At 40.5% G+C, this 16,266-nt stretch overlaps 3 protein-coding genes across 5 annotated transcripts; 1 reads left to right on the top strand and 2 right to left on the bottom strand.

The window, feature by feature from the left end:
* Positions 1–1,155: 1,155 nt before the first annotated feature.
* Positions 1,156–8,228, bottom strand: LOC115620573 (CTL-like protein 2). 3 transcript variants are annotated; one of them, XM_030513872.1, is made up of 4 exons: positions 8,197–8,228; positions 7,560–7,885; positions 3,548–3,899; positions 1,156–3,475 (listed from the first exon to the last, which is right to left on the bottom strand). In XM_030513872.1, exons 3-4 carry the CDS (start codon positions 3,869–3,871, stop codon positions 1,436–1,438), a joined length of 2,364 nt encoding a protein of 787 aa, XP_030369732.1. In that variant the 5' UTR covers positions 3,872–3,899; positions 7,560–7,885; positions 8,197–8,228; the 3' UTR covers positions 1,156–1,435. The 3 variants fall into 3 exon arrangements, with proteins under 3 accessions (XP_030369732.1, XP_030369733.1, XP_030369734.1); XM_030513873.1 differs by lacking the exon at positions 8,197–8,228 and having other exon boundaries at positions 7,560–7,909; XM_030513874.1 differs by lacking the exons at positions 7,560–7,885; positions 8,197–8,228 and adding an exon at positions 7,239–7,341.
* A 503-nt stretch (positions 8,229–8,731) lies between these two features.
* Positions 8,732–13,510, top strand: LOC115620665 (yemanuclein). The gene is made up of 6 exons (XM_030514019.1): positions 8,732–9,600; positions 9,657–9,860; positions 9,921–10,644; positions 10,712–10,856; positions 10,925–11,164; positions 11,222–13,510. Exons 1-6 carry the CDS (start codon positions 9,331–9,333, stop codon positions 12,531–12,533), a joined length of 2,895 nt encoding a protein of 964 aa, XP_030369879.1. The 5' UTR covers positions 8,732–9,330; the 3' UTR covers positions 12,534–13,510.
* Positions 13,511–13,516: 6 nt separating this feature from the next.
* Positions 13,517–16,148, bottom strand: LOC115620666 (beclin 1-associated autophagy-related key regulator). The gene is made up of 3 exons (XM_030514020.1): positions 15,817–16,148; positions 14,695–15,743; positions 13,517–13,932 (listed from the first exon to the last, which is right to left on the bottom strand). Exons 1-3 carry the CDS (start codon positions 16,089–16,091, stop codon positions 13,778–13,780), a joined length of 1,479 nt encoding a protein of 492 aa, XP_030369880.1. The 5' UTR covers positions 16,092–16,148; the 3' UTR covers positions 13,517–13,777.
* Between the last annotated feature and the right edge of the window lie 118 nt (positions 16,149–16,266).

Genomic DNA, 16,266 nt, shown 5'->3' with positions numbered 1-16,266 from the left:
TCCATGTGTGTATTTATTAATATTACAGCAATGCACGCTCTATCCAAAAATACAGAACACTGTCATACAAAATCAGACTTACATTAATGAGCATTTGAGCAATTGCTTTGGCCGTGGTGGTAGACGGTATGGTTGCAAGGAGCATGTTTTTCCCAATTAGTCATGAATACCAAATGGTAAATTCTATTTTATGGATAGTAACAAACATCCTCCTTTTTCATGCATGTACTATATGTTGTATGTATGTAGAAATGTGTGAGGATGAGGTCAATGAAAATAATGCCATCAAACAAAAAAATTCAGAATTCAATTTTATTCAATTCAAATAAAAATCTCACATAATTGTAAATTTAAATAAAGCAAAAATAAATTCCAATGTGCATAACAAAGTACACTAGGCAACAATTTAACGCTAGAATCCATATATATCTTTTACTAATACAAAGGAATCCTTTATATACTGTACTATATCTTGAGCGATCTATAAGGATAATTTGTAAATTCTTAATAATACAAACTCTATATTTATTTCTTCAGGAATTTCAACGCAATTTGGCATATCATACAATTCAATCAATTACGTAATACATAAATATATATTTACGAGAATGAAAACGAAGCTTTTGCTACAGTTTTATAATAAAAATTCTTATCTTGCATTTACTTCAAAGTTCCGGATATTTTCTGGGAGATAATTTGGTTATATGTAAATATGTTGAAACTACCGTTGGCGCTTATCAGTTTGGACTAATTTAGATTGGCTCAAGATATTGTAAATTATAAAATAAAAACGTAGGATGCTCAGGCCCATAAAAAAAAAATATGTATATATGTGGACTCTGAGATTTTATTTTTTATTGCCTAGTGTGATAATGAACAAAATATGTATGTTTCTAAGTATCTTAGACTGAGATATGTTATATATATATGTATATAAATATGTGTACTTATATGTGTGTATGTCTCATGCATATTGCTTTTGGTTTTATACTTTCTGTTTATCACAAAAATTGAAGCACCCGCATAATCCAAGTATGTCGTAAACGTCTGTATGAGTGTATGCCGCGTATTATATACACGATAATAAGACATTAAACTCGTAGTTCCAATTAAACATTATATGTTGTTGTATGTATAAGTTAAAGTCAAGATCAATTGGAGCGTTGGCAAATTGTTTAGATTCTTTTCTATGTTATGTATAGCTACTCTTTTCTGTCTTTCTTCAATGCAGCACAACCCCGAGATGGTGGAACTGAACATATATATGTATGTGTGTACTTATGCAAATGTAAACTTATGTTATATATTAGTGTTCGTATATGTATGTATAACCTATGTATCTATACCTTCCCTTTAGAGCGTCCCTCATTCCTACGCTACAATTTGCACTCTCGTTTACAATGGATAGCTTTGCTGTGGTCCTGCAAATGGAACTCTACTGGCTACGACGCTCGCGTGGCAGCAGTTTGTTCTTCTTCCCCAGAATCTTTCTAAGTTGAGTGGACATGAAGTAGGGTTTTTCGGGCGTGCCGTCATTGCGTTCGCAGTCCTCGAGGAAGCACAGGAACAGCGTGTCCACAGCCATGGAATATACGCCGAAGAAAACGCTCGTCATAAGATACGAGGCAATCACCACTACTGTTGTGGGCACTGCCTTGTAGTGGACCTGTATTATGGCCGGATTATTGCCGACAAAATAATAGGTGGCTGCACCAGCACCTGCCGTCAACAGCACCTTGGACAGGAAGAACAGAAAGTCTGTCACCTGGTCCAGTGTGATCACACGAAGGAAATTGCGCATAATCAAATTGAATGAGTCTTTGGCAGACGTGCAGAAGTTCGTGCCATGTATGGCGCACATAATGTACGCATTTCGATTGAGGAACTTCAGGAAGTTCTCGAGCAGCCAGAAGAAGCAACGCATGCAACACAAAATGGCTCGTGTCACCGGATTATCAAACTTTTTTAGCTTCTTATGGATGTACTCCAAAATTAAGCGAATCATGCGGCAAATGGTTAATATGAGGGATCCAAAGGCCAACGTCCCCAAATGATAGAAGATTGTTTGAAAGAGGGCGCGCGTCAACGTAAAGTACGGCACATCTCGTTTCTTAAATGTCCAATACCAGTTGGCAAAAGTGGCTGCTAGCACCATGTCGAAGAAGGCTGAAATGAAGAAACTCATCCAGAAGAACCCAAAGATATTGTAAACAATTGACCATTGCACGAACGGCGGATTCTCTATAGTCACGAAGCTACATGTGGTATCCATGCACCTCGCTCGCGAGCGTAACGCTTGTGGACTGGGAATGTAGCAATACTCCTGGAATGTGGACGGCTCACAAGCTGTGCCCACTGAATAGTTCACAGCTGGACCCTCGCATATGCAATTCTCATTGGTTACCACATTCTGATCGATCACACGACGCACCATTAGAAATTTGGGTTTGCCAATAGAGGCCAAATAAAGTCCTACAGCGACGGAAAACCCTATGGCTGCAATATAGAGCAGCCAGGAAAATATGGGAAAGAACATGGTCGAGGTGACGCTGGACACTGCATTACTGCCCTCCTTGGTCAATGCGATAGCAATACGAATACGCTGGCGTAGCACAATCACCAACAGCAAAATTATCACAAAGCACGCACACAGAAAGATGGACAAATATAGCCAGGTCCTCCTATCCTGTAGTATGTTTAGAAGCGTCGACTGCAAATTAAGACTGTGATGGGGTGTTGTAGCCGTTTGACTCCAAAACGAATACTTCTTAATGCTGTAGTAGATGCCCACCACTAGGCCGATGAGTACGCCGAAAATGGAGAACCAGACAATGGGTCCCGACAGCCAACGCATTAATGCTATGTATATGAATGCGGTGACCAATGTGCAAATGAGCACGACCAATACAATTTGCCAAGAATTAATAATATCCTCCACAATCTCTTCACCCAGTCGTTGAGCATCGTGAGTGCCATTATAGAAGTGTGCCACGAGATTTCCCACAAATTTGACCAGCTTAGTATTCGCCTGCATCATCTTCTCCTTTATCACAGCGCCGTTCTGGGTACGCTTTTCGCACTCCAAAGCACGTTTTTCCACCGGCAAATTGCTTAGTTGAGCCACACGTTGCTGCTGTTCGGACATGCTTAGCGACAGTGCCGTGGGACGCTGCAAGGACTCTGGCTCCTTAGTGGCATTGCTGCCGGTCAGGGCGAGCAAATCTCGAGGCGAGCGTTTGAATCGCTGACAGATCTCGAAGTCGAACATGCAGCGATTGAGAAAGGCCCTACTCTTCGTGTATCTGGCGACGCATTCATTCCTTGATATAGCATTTTGCATATCTTGAATTGTCCATAAACTGTTTTTAATGTTGTCGTTTAGGCAGATCATGCGATTTCTTAAATCCTCCAGGCTGTATTTATAACGCATTGTATTCCAATCGAAATCTTCTATGGGACACGACTCTATACAGACCTGGAAAAAAATGTTTAGTAGTCCCCCAGACTGGTAAATTGGCTATGAGTCGATATATTTTGAAGCACTCACCTGTGGCGTATCACACCCAGTTAGAGGCACAAGCGGATCAATACACTTTTCCAAATCGAAGAAGAACAGATTATTCTTGGAAAGTACGCCCGAATCAATGCCGCACTTCTGATTAAACATGTCTGTTGGCACCATTAGACTGTTGAGATCACCATGGCGGTAGGCATAGAGTGACACATAAGCCCAGCCACCGAGGAACAACACGAATATGAAGAGGCAACCCAAATCAGTGCAGCTGCGATTTCGATTAAATGGCCCCCGAAAATTGCGATCGTAAGGTAAGCGCTCGCCATATTTATTCACCAGCTCCCTGCTCTCAGCCATTATGAACAGATGTGGTCTGGATTAGTCTCTGTAAACATATAAAAATAAATTTAATTGCAAATCGCAAACTCATAAGTACATAGAAACATTTTGCGCTAGCCACAAAAATTATTAAATACAAAAAGTTATACCCTATCCACCAATCGATCTAGTTCTCGTGGACCCTATAAATTAATGGTCACTGATAGCCCCAGAATATTGGGTTATTTGTTAACTGCCAAAGTCAGATCTTTAGAATATACTTATAACAAGTGAGGAAATGCTACAGTCCAGCAAGCTCAAAAAAAATTCTGCGAAGTGCGACTCCATTATACATAAGTATTTTGATTGCGTAAACAAATCTGTAGCTATATATAATAATACTTGTATTGACGAAATGCTGTAGCGGGGGAAATGAAAATAAAACAAACTTTTTTTTTCCGAAATCCATGTGTTCATCTAGTTGCATATTTCGCACAAACCTAATTCGTGTTCTATCTACTCCCTTTTTACCCAACAAGTACAGGGTATTAAAAATGGGCTGTGCCTATGACTACACACTAAAAAATGTAAAACATTTTGATAAGTTTACATGTAATAAACATTTTTATTTCATAGTGGATTAGTTAAATCAACAACAAATTAGTGTTGAGTTTGTCATATAAAATAATTTATTCTTATCTCTGTGTCCGATTTGATTAGTTATTTAAATAAAATATAGCATGCTTTAGCTTCCATAGTTCTATTATTTTATTAATTTTTTTAACAATTTAATTAATTTTTTCATCATATCAGTGGAGATGGTTGCGACAGATTTTAGTGTTCCACGGAAAGTCGTGAAGAAATTAAATAAAAATCAGAGAGTTATGAATATAAAAGTAAACATTGGCGCAATAAAAAGAGGGACAAATTTCTTAAAAAGCACCAAGAATATAATGAAGACGCTAATATGGAAATGGTTCACACAAACGCAAACTAAACAATATAAAAAGGAGCAAAAAGTCAGGGGCCGATGTTGATGGCATCTGTCCATATATACGTACATATGTAGGTACATATTTATATAAACCAAGCATATGGTGTTTTTTTTACAAAACCAGAAATATTTTTGTGGTTCTAAGCAAATGTGTTCTGTGCTATTAAGGCCATGGCTGTATTAGTTTCCGATCCGTAAACAATTTTCGACTAGTCAGTGAGCGAATGCATTCCCGTTCAACGAAAAAAATTGCAAGGGAATAGCTTGGCTTAGAATGGTTTTCCGTTTTTGTGGGAGTACAGGGTATTTAAGTGTGGAGCCCGCTCGACTATAGCATTCCTTTCTTGTTTTTTTCTGACGCACCTCCCTACTTCATTTTCCATAACTCTCGCAATTCTTTGAATTTTTAAATAAAATTAAATAAAATCGTAGAAAACTGGCTTTAAAACTGTTTTAGTTATGCAGTCATTAAGTATGTAATAGAATTATTTTGTCTTACTGATTGATTAGTATCGTCTAATGTTACTTATCATTTGGCATAGCAATTGACTATACATTAGACATTTTTTTATTGTTATGCCATTTATAATGATTTTATTAAAGTCAATATAATCTACCATATGTAGCTTGTTGAAATGTTTTGAGAAAAGGCAAATTCAATGAACACGCACATTTATGAGCGATTTATATACACTGTTCCAAAAGCGTAAAAGGTATATTAGTTTAGTGTTGATGTATGCAACACACAGAAGGCGTGCCAGACCCCACAAATTATACATACTTATAAGTTTACTCTTGATCAGTATGTCAAGACGAGTCGATATAGCGATGGCCGTTTTTCTGTCCGTCTTTATGAACGAAAGGATCTCACGCAGGAAGAGTAACTAAACTTCTATGCATTTTTAACTCGAATTTGGCAATTACATTGGTTAGTGTTTATGTGTCATCTTCCTAAGTTGTTAATGCTGCTGGTTTGGCTCAACTCTGTACTGCCCACATACACGCGCACACGCTTAGACGGAACGGCGATATACTTGAAATTGAATTTAATTAATTTTCTTCAATTATATATGAATTTGTTTAAAATGTTTTCTTTTCGTGGAAGTGGGTGCAGAGTACTTAAGAGGTAGGCCCGCTGCGCTCTAGCATTTCATTCCTTTTTATTATTATTCACTTACTAAGTACAACGTAACATGAGTGTTAACGACATGCAGATGTTCACTGCAAATTGAGTGGTTGGGTCTGCTGGAACTTTTCTATTTGTACTCGTATTTTATACAAGCTCACTAATATAAGTTAATATATAACATAAGTTAAGCAATTAAGCAAAAAAAACATTTTGCAGGTATTTAATTGTACAACTTTTGAGTGTACACATAGCTGTCGTTTAAGGGATAATTGGCTATACATACATCGTCTTATGGTAAGTAAGATTATTTCAATTTGCTGGCATTCAAAACTTCTCTATGGAAGTAATTTAGTATGCTGATTAAAACCAACCCTTATGATATGGAGCTCTAAATTCGTAAATATTATAAGCACCCAAAATAAAGTTTTATAGGTAAGAGAAATTTCTTTGTTTCAGTTTCGTCTGTGCTGTGGTATGGTTTCTATGGTATTTCGTTTGTTATATTTCAAGTGATTTGTGTACGAACCGATTTATATTATGATATAAATTTTGAGCAAAAGTTGCTTATCTTATTCTATACTATTCTATAAGTATGTACATAATTCAAATATCTACATACATATGTACTTGCTTAATCATACAAATTAAAAAGATGTTTTTGCTTCGCTCTACGATCTGTATTTGTTGCTTTGAAATGTAATTTTTTGGCCACAAATAGGCATGAGGTATTTATGTAGTTGACTGGGCCATGTACTTACGTCATGTCTAGAAATGGTACCAGAAACATACGCTGATAGTGACAGTGACAGTGCAAGTGTCAGCCGCCCACAGGCGAAGATACATTTATGTAAATTCTGCCTGGGAGTAATTTCTTTGTCTCATTGATGTCATTACTGCTCTTCAACAATGAAAGGAAACCTGATGAGGCAGCCGTAAATACTCAGAAATATCAACCGCGTCAACTAAACGATAACAGCACAATTAGCTTTATATGACACTTTAAAAGTAAATTAAATTACTGCCGTTTGAAAAATATACATGCACACGTCTACATTTGTTTGTATGCATGTACATATGTATATATGTATGCGTGACTGTGCATAAGGCGCAAGGTTGTTGTTACAGCGGCCCAAAAGAAAAACCAGTTGCTGCCATAAACAGGCGCCACATTGTGCTTAAAAATACAGGTGGATGAATCTATTTTCACAGTGTCGTATGTTCGGTTACATATTTAAAAAAAATCATATTTGGTGGTCGCAAGGCAACATTTCGGGGTCGCTTACCGTAAAATCAGTTTCGTGTTATGAATTGTTTGCTTTTTGTTGAATTTAGAAACTGTGCCCCCCTTCAACTTTCCGCACTACTACAGTCTCACAGGCTCGTCTGGGCAATACTAGTGATGCATTTAGAAATTACAAACATGAACTCAATTTTTTAGTTTCCTGTCCAAAACAGACGCACACACCAGCAATTAGATAAATAGAAGATAACTTTTACTTGCAAGTCTACGTAGTCCTTATCGCCACCTGTCTATTTGCACACTTGCCGTATTTGTTTATTTGTTTTACAAACAGCATTAATTATGAATTGAGCGTGTTACTCACCGCTTGTATGAGCGTAACTGAAACCTTACGGTATTTGGCGAGGCAAAAAACAAAGCGTGACTCTATTCAGCAACTGTCAGTCGAGTGGCACGTAACGCTGAATTGGATTCGCGATGCACAATGCATGAGTGGGCGCTTTGTCTCGAGCCGCTCCTGGACCACCTCCTTTCATGCGTCGTTGTCTTTGTCGTTGTTGTCGTCTTGGGCGTCACTAAACGACTGAATTGGAGCCTTTGTTGCGGCGCGAGCGTTGCACTTTCAACGGTCACTTGCACTGCGTAGAGGGTGTGCGGGGCACGGGTTGCTGCTGCTGTTGGTACCAGCAACTACAAACATAAAAGGCAACAAACTTTGTAGGTGAAAGAGCCAGTGCATGCCCTATCAATAGCGCTTTCGTTGAAACAAAATTGTAACTTCTAACAATAATACCATTATAGTGCATATATACACTTCAATTTATTGTTTTCATATTCACATAATTGCACGAAAAACATAAATTTCCCTTAATAACGGTTTGCATTTTCACTTGAAATTTTGCTGCACGCACACTTTATTTTCTGGAGCGCATATGCGAGTACCTATACATATGTACAAATTGACATAATAACTATGAAATTAATTATTTTTTAACACTTACAAATCAACACTCGAGGTTCACGGCTCCAAACACGCACAAATACTGAAGTACAAAGCAGACCCCACTAAGCCCCCATTTGATTGTGCGAACAGCTGTTTTGTGCACCAGTACTGGAAAATGGCAAGCAAAAAATCACAACAAGCTCTCAGTATTGTTCACACTGACTCTGCATAGGACTGGCTCCATATTCAATTTGAGGGGGCTTAGATTTTCTTAGCAGGCTAATATTTAGCATTTTTCTTTATATAACTATAACATGCTCTTTTAAGAACATATTTCATGTTACTAAAAAATTACACTCTTTTACAAAACACATTCTAATTAATGTGTAATTTGAAACAACTTGATGCGTAAAAGTTCTTGTTGTGAAAAGCGCTGCCTGAACGAGATAGTTGCTTGTGCTTAAAAATTGCGATCAGTGTTGTTAAGCACGTCGCGTTTTTCGGCATGCCGTAGAGTTGCCAGCGGGGTCAGACGGCATGGAATTTATTAAGGAGAAGACGGAAAAGCCAAACCATAAGCAAATGTGCAAAAATCCCAGATTAAAATAATTTGCACATGCCTGTGATTTTATTAAGTACCAGTATTTATTACTCGTAATTTATATGTTTGCATAATAACGTTAATTGTCGTTCGCCGGTTCTTCTTAAGCAAATAACGACAATTATTTGCACGAAAAAGAAGACAAAACTGAAATTAAAGTGTGTGCATTTAATCAATTCATCGGCTTCAAAAAAGTCTGAATAGCTCCATTTGTTTATGTTTATAGTTATAACTAATCACCGCCAAAACGACCTTTTCTATATGAATTGAATGGAAATGTAAATAGAATGCGGCCATGAGTTGATTCGTTGTATTGTGCAGCATTCGCTTAGTCGTTGTATTACGCCTGTGTACGTGCAGAAAGTGACATCGTCAAGCGCTGCGGTGCACAAGAAGGAGAAGGTGGGGTTGTGGTTGTCGTCGCTGTAGTTGTCTCTGCATTGCCATTGTTTTTACCCATTTTTTTGCCGTGCGGCACGTGGCGCGCAGCTCGGGAAAAGGGCGCGCAAGCGAAAAAGGTTCGTGTGTGTTTTTCAGTTTGTGTGTCGCGTTGTGTTTTGCTCTTTCAACTTCGCCACAGACTGATAGAAGATGTCGAAAACAGGCGAGAGCAAGCGTGTATCTTTAACCACCATTAGCCAGAGCCTTGCGTCTTCGTCCTTGAACAATGAGGCGGGACTCGGTGCTATGCCGGCCTTCTCACGGTTTGGTGAGTTTTTGGCGCCAGAAGCGCCCGCACCCGGCAAAAATAATTCCAGCAAAAACAGCAATAAGTGCGTTAGACTTAATCTTGAGCTGTTCGAAACCGATTCCACCACGTATCCAGAGTTCAACTTTTCCAAGCTGGTGCATTTGGAGAAGGTAGGTGACGCCAATTTGAATGAATTGTTATATTATTTTTTAAAATTTTCTATTAGAAAAAGGCCAAGAAATCGAAAGTAAAAACGAACAGTGGGGATCCTTTTGCTGATAACGATGATGATGTGGCGCGTATTGCTAAGGAAATGGAGAATAAATATGGAAATGCTTATGCCAGTGGAAGGGGGCGCAGAAAAGACGACTTTTGTGACATAGGCATGGGCTATGATGAGAGCGACTCCTTTATAGACAATACAGATGCGGTAAGGGTTGCGGTTTTTTTTAATGCCGAAAAATTAAAACTGTTATGATGTTTCTTAAAGTATGACGAAGTCGTACCCGAGGATGTCGAAACAATCGCTGGAGGCTTTTATATCAATTCCGGTGCACTCGAATTTAAAAACCTTACCAAGCGATCGTACACAACGCGTACGGATGCTATCATAAAAATGCCTGAGCGATCGCGCAAACGTGTGCTCTCCAGCAGCTCAGAGGAATCATCCTCTTCAGAAGATGACGATGACGACGAGGACGAGGATGATGATGAGGAGGATGACGACGATGATGATGAAAATGACTCAGAAAGCGAAAGCTTGGATGATGAGGATGATGGCCCGGCATCTGCCAAGTCGAAGAAAAAGTACAAATCCGGAGAGAAGAGGTCAAAGTCCAGCATATCCACCAAGCAAAAGGACAACAAACTGAATCTAAATAACAAGAAGCCAAGCAAAAAGCTAGCCATTACCACTTCATCCTCTTCGAACTCACCGCGTCCCAGTGTCCTCGAAACATCGGACACCGATGAGAGGCAGGCTCAAGCCCTTAAGAAGGTGGTTAAAACAACCACCGTTAAGGATATGTTGAAAGCGAAACGCGACAGCTTCCTTAAATCTCAAGGCGATAATGCGGTTAAAGGTGTCGTTAATGGCGAAGTCAAATGCACGTCCACGGATGTCGAGACTAGCAGCGAGAATGGCGGTACAGATTCAGCAACAGAGCAAGGCGCAAGGGCAGATAAGCATACGAAGGGAAAGGAAATCACCGAGAGTATGTTAATAATCAAATATGCCAGAATCTTTGAAAATTTAAGCAATTATTTATTTATATTTTGCAGACCTGCGATCGGCAGATACAATTTTGCCACCCACATTGGATGTAGAACTCCTTTCGTGCATAAATACTTTCAAAGAAATTGTTAGAAGTCGGGATATGTGCGGAAAATTAGTCTTTGATGACAAGCTGACGGCACTCTTACTCAAGTGAGTTCTACGATTTAAATGTAAAATTTGCACAAACTAATGAGTTCGTTTGTTTGTTAATTGTACAGGATCGATGAAGCACTGCTTTGCTTCGATCGAAATGAGCGCAACATGGTCTTTGCGCACTTGGAATATCAACTAACCCTGCCCAAATACTTTATCTTGCGCAAGTCCAAGGCTTTACGCGCAAAGGAGGAGAAGAATAAAACAACATTGGCGCTAGACAATCTGCGCAAGGCGATTGCAAAGATTATGCCAAGAGCCATAGAAAACTATGAAATAAAGCTACGCAAATATGCCGAGCTGCAGTGAGTTTAAATAATATATTTGGCTAGTGCACTAATTATAATAATTATTCTTTTCAGAGCTGGCGAATTGAATGCGGAACATCCACCGAAATTGCCACGCAAAAAGTTTCAGTGGAACACTGAGCTACGCGAACTTCTTTACGAAGTCTATCAGGCGCGCTGGACATCCTATGCTGTGCTAGGCAAGCGCAAGGATTCGCTGGAGGAGTTTATAAATGGGTATATGAAGGAGAAGGTAGTCGATATATGGGCCAAAGGTTGGATGACCTATGAGGAGTTACAGCGCGAAATTGACCGTCACAAAGCGGCTATTAAGGAGGCCAAGGAGAAGAACAAGAAGCTGATTGCATCATGTTCAACGACAACATCGACTTGTGCCAGTCCTCTGGCAGTAGAGGAGCTCGCGACTTCGGCGCAAAGTCGTTCCTGCGCTAACTCAGACACGGATTCTGCTACAAGTGCCTCATCAAATAGTCTCAAGCGCAAGTTGAAGGAAGCGTCGACAACAGCGGCCCCAAGTCCTAAACAGATTGCCAAGGCGCCAAGGATAAGAAAGGTTCAAAAGACAACCAATCAAACGGCTGTGCCGCATTTGGATACTTTACTTGAGATGCCCAGCACTTCGGCGCAGGCCGCTGCCTTAAATGCGGCAATGGCGACAACAATTGATTTGGCCTCGCCACCTAAGAAGACCGATCATAGTATCTTTAATATTATGACGCCACCTATTGTGGCTACGACCAATAGTATGGCTGTCAATAGCAACCTACAACAGCAGCAGGTCCAACAACCATTACATTCCAAAATAATGCCGCATGTCATCAATCTGGATGACTACAAGAGTCCCAGTGACATATTGCATACGTCAAAGCAGCTGGCAGCTACAAACTATACCACAACTGCTGGACGTGGAGACGGCGCCAATTGGCAGGCCAGTGTTGGACGTCGTGAGAGCAGCAGCGAATCTGATTGTGTGGAAGTTGTTGGAGTTTTTCCAGCAGCTGCTGCAGGAAAGTCAAAAGCTCCCACCAAATCCAGGGCCAATCACAAAACGAAGACTGTGCCTACGGCAACTGTACCCAGACTGCCACAAGTTTCTGCAAACGGAACTTCGCTTGGCTTCAGCATGGATAACCTGTATATGTTTAACAACAATACAAATCTTGCTGGTGCCACCATTGCCTCCACCTTGAATGCTGTCAGTACCGTCGATCTCATGAACAATCCGCAGATTATGCAAACGTTGTCCGAGTTAAAAAAGCTAGAGAAGAAAAGGTGGTCAGCACCGTCCACCCACACATTGCCCGCCGGCGGTAGCCTAAAGGGTGCCAATACGGGTGCGGGAGCGGGTGCTTCAACTCATCAATGACCAGCGCTGAATGCCACACAGTCTACGGCAGTGTCGGCATTCTATAATCATGAACAGGCCGTTGCCGCAGCCCTTGTGCTCTCGTCCATGAGTGCGCCCGTCTATGACAAACATCTGGGTCTTCTGAATGGTGGTTTGCCAGCAACGACTTTAAGCGGAACGTCTCCCCACACACTGCCACAAGTATTTCTTAAGCCTTCCCCACCACCAGCTGCTGCCTCTGCTGTTCCTTCTTCTGCTGTCGAAGTCATGAGCAGTAGTGGCGCATCTTTATCACCATCCATTACACAAACAACATCAACGCAACAACCCACAAAGTTTTTTTAGAAGAAGCTAAGTTATTGTGCCCTGATTTGTATGTATCTCCTAGACTCCCATTACCTATTACCATATTGAGATCAGAATTATAAGCTCGTAGGCTTCATACGTGGGGAGTCACGGATATCCTTTCCCACAGTTTGTGAACAAATGTCATGATGTGCATTTGCAAAAGGTCCAACCTATACAAAGATGATCGACAATCGTCAATGCGTCCTTCTGTTTAATCGCACCAGTCTAATATCCAGCTTCGCCCTAGTCTTACTTTTTATTATTTTGTAAAAAGTTGCGTTGCTAATGGTTTTGCTGTTGAGAATTGAAATAACAATCTCTCAATTAGTCAGAAGTCGTCACAGAGATTTTGTTAAACCAGTTGAGAAGCCAACAATTCATAATTACAAGCTAAAGCTGAGTCCAATCGGTTTTAATATCATTTTAATTTTTTAAGTTTATAATTTAAATCGAAACTTGTAGAACTTTGGGGAAGGGTACCTCTCAGTTCGGTGTGAGTAGAAGTTGCGTTCCTTTCTTGTTTGTTGTTGCCCATCACCACCAACTACACCAGTACTTAGACAGAATCAGCGCAAGTTAATCTAGTTATTTATAGCGAACCATTTTTATTAAATAAAAGAAATATAAGTTATACAATAAAAAACAAAAGTGCGTTTTGTCGGGTACATCCTCTTTAATTAATTACATATACGACAAAGCACAGATTATGTCCATTATAAAAAGGTTGGAATCAAAGCCATTTTCTATATTCATCACTATTGGTTCCATCAATGTAGTTCGATTAACTTGGAAATCTGCGCACGGCGTTGTGCGCCCACCTACATGCACTTATATACATATGTGTGTATATAGTAATTCCTAGCCTAATTTGTAAGAGTTAACACTGCGGTCAATGTCCGATATCGTAGGTCGTCTCACTTGATCCAGCGCAGTATTGATGTGATCCGATTGGCAGCCATGGCGATGGTTGATTGTTGGGCAGCCGCGGGTATAAGATTTGATTCGCTCAGATCTGGCTGGGCTGCCAAGCTGGGAACAGCTTCCCAGTCCAAGCGCAGCGAATTCTCATCTGCAAGGAAAAGAGAAGCGTGAGAAACGAGGAATCGCCGACCAAAGGTACAATTTATATCTATGTAATGATTGTGGTAGCCAGAGTTAAATGTTAATGAACATAATATAGAAAACAAAGCCTCGATAAGAGTTGGTCATACTACAACTATCTATCTTGTTTCCTGATATCGGGTGTTGGATACAAAGTGTTATTAAGAACGAGTGTTCCCCGCTTGCATTGCTTATCTTTTAATCGTTTTTGTTATCTTCAGTTCGCTTCCTCGACTTCGATTTGTCCATTTTGCAAAAATAATGTTATTTTATAAGCATGCTTGTTTGTATCTGGAAAAACCTAGAAGCTAGTACGAAGACTAAATCCAATTCACTTTGACAATCAGTTGGTTCTCTTTCTCTAAACAATACAAACCTTATACATACATCTCTGAAGAACAATTTAAAGTTTAGTACAATTGTATTTATGCCTTTAAATAATAGAGACATAAATAAGTGTATGGTTACAGATGAGGGCTGTTATTAAGTCAATATGGGTAGATCGGTAATTGGCACTTGAAGTGGACAGCCAGAGAGGTAGGCTTAAAACATCGCTAATAAACGCAGTTTCACATTAAATACAAAAACTTAAAAAAATAATAAATTGAATTGAACTAAGCTGTGCTACTTGACAGTGGCATTTAGTTGTCAACTTGCAATGCTCTGATCGATGAATTTTAAATTAAATTCTGTCTATCCCTAGCTTGGCACAATCCTGATTTTTACATACCTTCCGACTCTGATTCTGTGGCCGTTTCTATGCCAATGAGCAGAGAATCCACCGATTTCATCAGAGGCGCATTGTTAACATCGAGGTGCCCGTAACGACCCAAATCGCTGCGATCTAGGTCTAGTATGGCCAAAATATTTTCGAGCGTGTGCTTTTCGTTGAGAGCCCGCAGTTTCACCTGCTGTGTGTAGGCCAGATACATGATGTTGGAGTTGACGCGAGATACCTTACGCAGAAAGGTTTCCTCGTTCAGCTTGCGACAGAAGTCACCATAGGCCAACTTATGAGGGAGTCGCACGTTTAAATAGAAGCTGAGCAGCTGCGTCAGTTGGGCTGTGTAAGTTAGGGCGCCTACAATGCGATAGGCCTCAAAGCGACTGGGTGTTATTTCATTGACCGTTGCTTTGGGCACGTCGTCCTTGTTGTCTGCCAGCCAATCGGTGTAGGCCGAGTAGTCGCCATTCGCGGGCAGAGTGGGGCCCACAATGCGATATTGCACCTCACTGATTCCACTTCCATGGAAAACCCATTTGCCCCTTATGTACGATGTATTTTTAGCATCGGCGAGAGCTGCAATTGTTTCTGCCTCCTCGCTGCGCTCTGCTACCACCTTGCGCTGCTGTTCTTCCTTAAGCACCACTTCTGTAATGGGAAATATGTAGGCGACCAGCTGTTGAATGCTGCGGCGCGCCGACTGCTTTATATTGTCTAACAACCCCTGATTCGCATCACGCAGTTTGTCAATTTTTACAATGCGATCGAGCACATAGTCCTCTAGCTCTCTAACTTTGATGGGATACTTTGGCAGGTGCTTGCGCTTCTCGGCATTAGCGCGACGCAGTTCGTCGCGTTGCTCGCCAAGTGCCAGCAAACGTTCTGATGTCTTTCCAATCAGCTGTTTCATCAGCAGTAGCTGCTCGCGTTTCTGTTTAATCTCAACTTGACGATTCTCATTGCATTTGAGGTGCTGCATGAGCTTCTCATAGCGTTCGCTGTATGCCTTTAGATTGGCCTGCAGATTAATATACTTTTGTTGTTTCTCTGTCAAACTGAAAATATTTAGCAAAAAATAAACAGATGTCCATTATTGCGCACATGCAAAAAAAGGCATGAGTAAATAACCTTTCGGGTCTTTCGGCCGTGCTGTGAGTAATGTTGCCATTTTTAACACAGTTGTGACAATGGAAGCGGCGCTGATGCTTGAAGCAGAGTGGACAACGTAAGCCTGGGGAGGCGCCAGCAGCAGCAGCTGTTGAGGCTACGCGGGCTTTCCTGAGATCCTTTGTGTATCCTGCGCCATCGCAGATGTCATCTTCGTCCTCGTTTGTGGACACGCTTGATATTTGAAAGTTTTCAGGTGCCTTGGAGCTTTCATCAGAGCTGGAGCTACTTGCCATTACAATCAGAACATTGCACTTGTGTGTTCTTTTCAATATGTTTTGTTGTCGTTTTTCATTAATTGTTTTGGGTACTTTTACTGCTGACGCAGAGTGTGGCCAAATTATAAAAACGCAAAATTATCGAGCACTGAAAAGGTATTGTGACTTTATGCTAGTCACAGCTAAGTGATGA

This window comes from Scaptodrosophila lebanonensis, unplaced genomic scaffold (assembly GCF_003285725.1).
Source record: "Scaptodrosophila lebanonensis strain 11010-0011.00,11010-0021.00 unplaced genomic scaffold, SlebRS2 tig00000024-arrow-pilon, whole genome shotgun sequence".
NCBI classification, from domain to species: domain Eukaryota; kingdom Metazoa; phylum Arthropoda; class Insecta; order Diptera; family Drosophilidae; genus Scaptodrosophila; species Scaptodrosophila lebanonensis.
The sequence above is the reverse complement of the archived record's forward strand: the minus strand, read 5'-3'. Positions and strand labels throughout refer to the sequence as shown.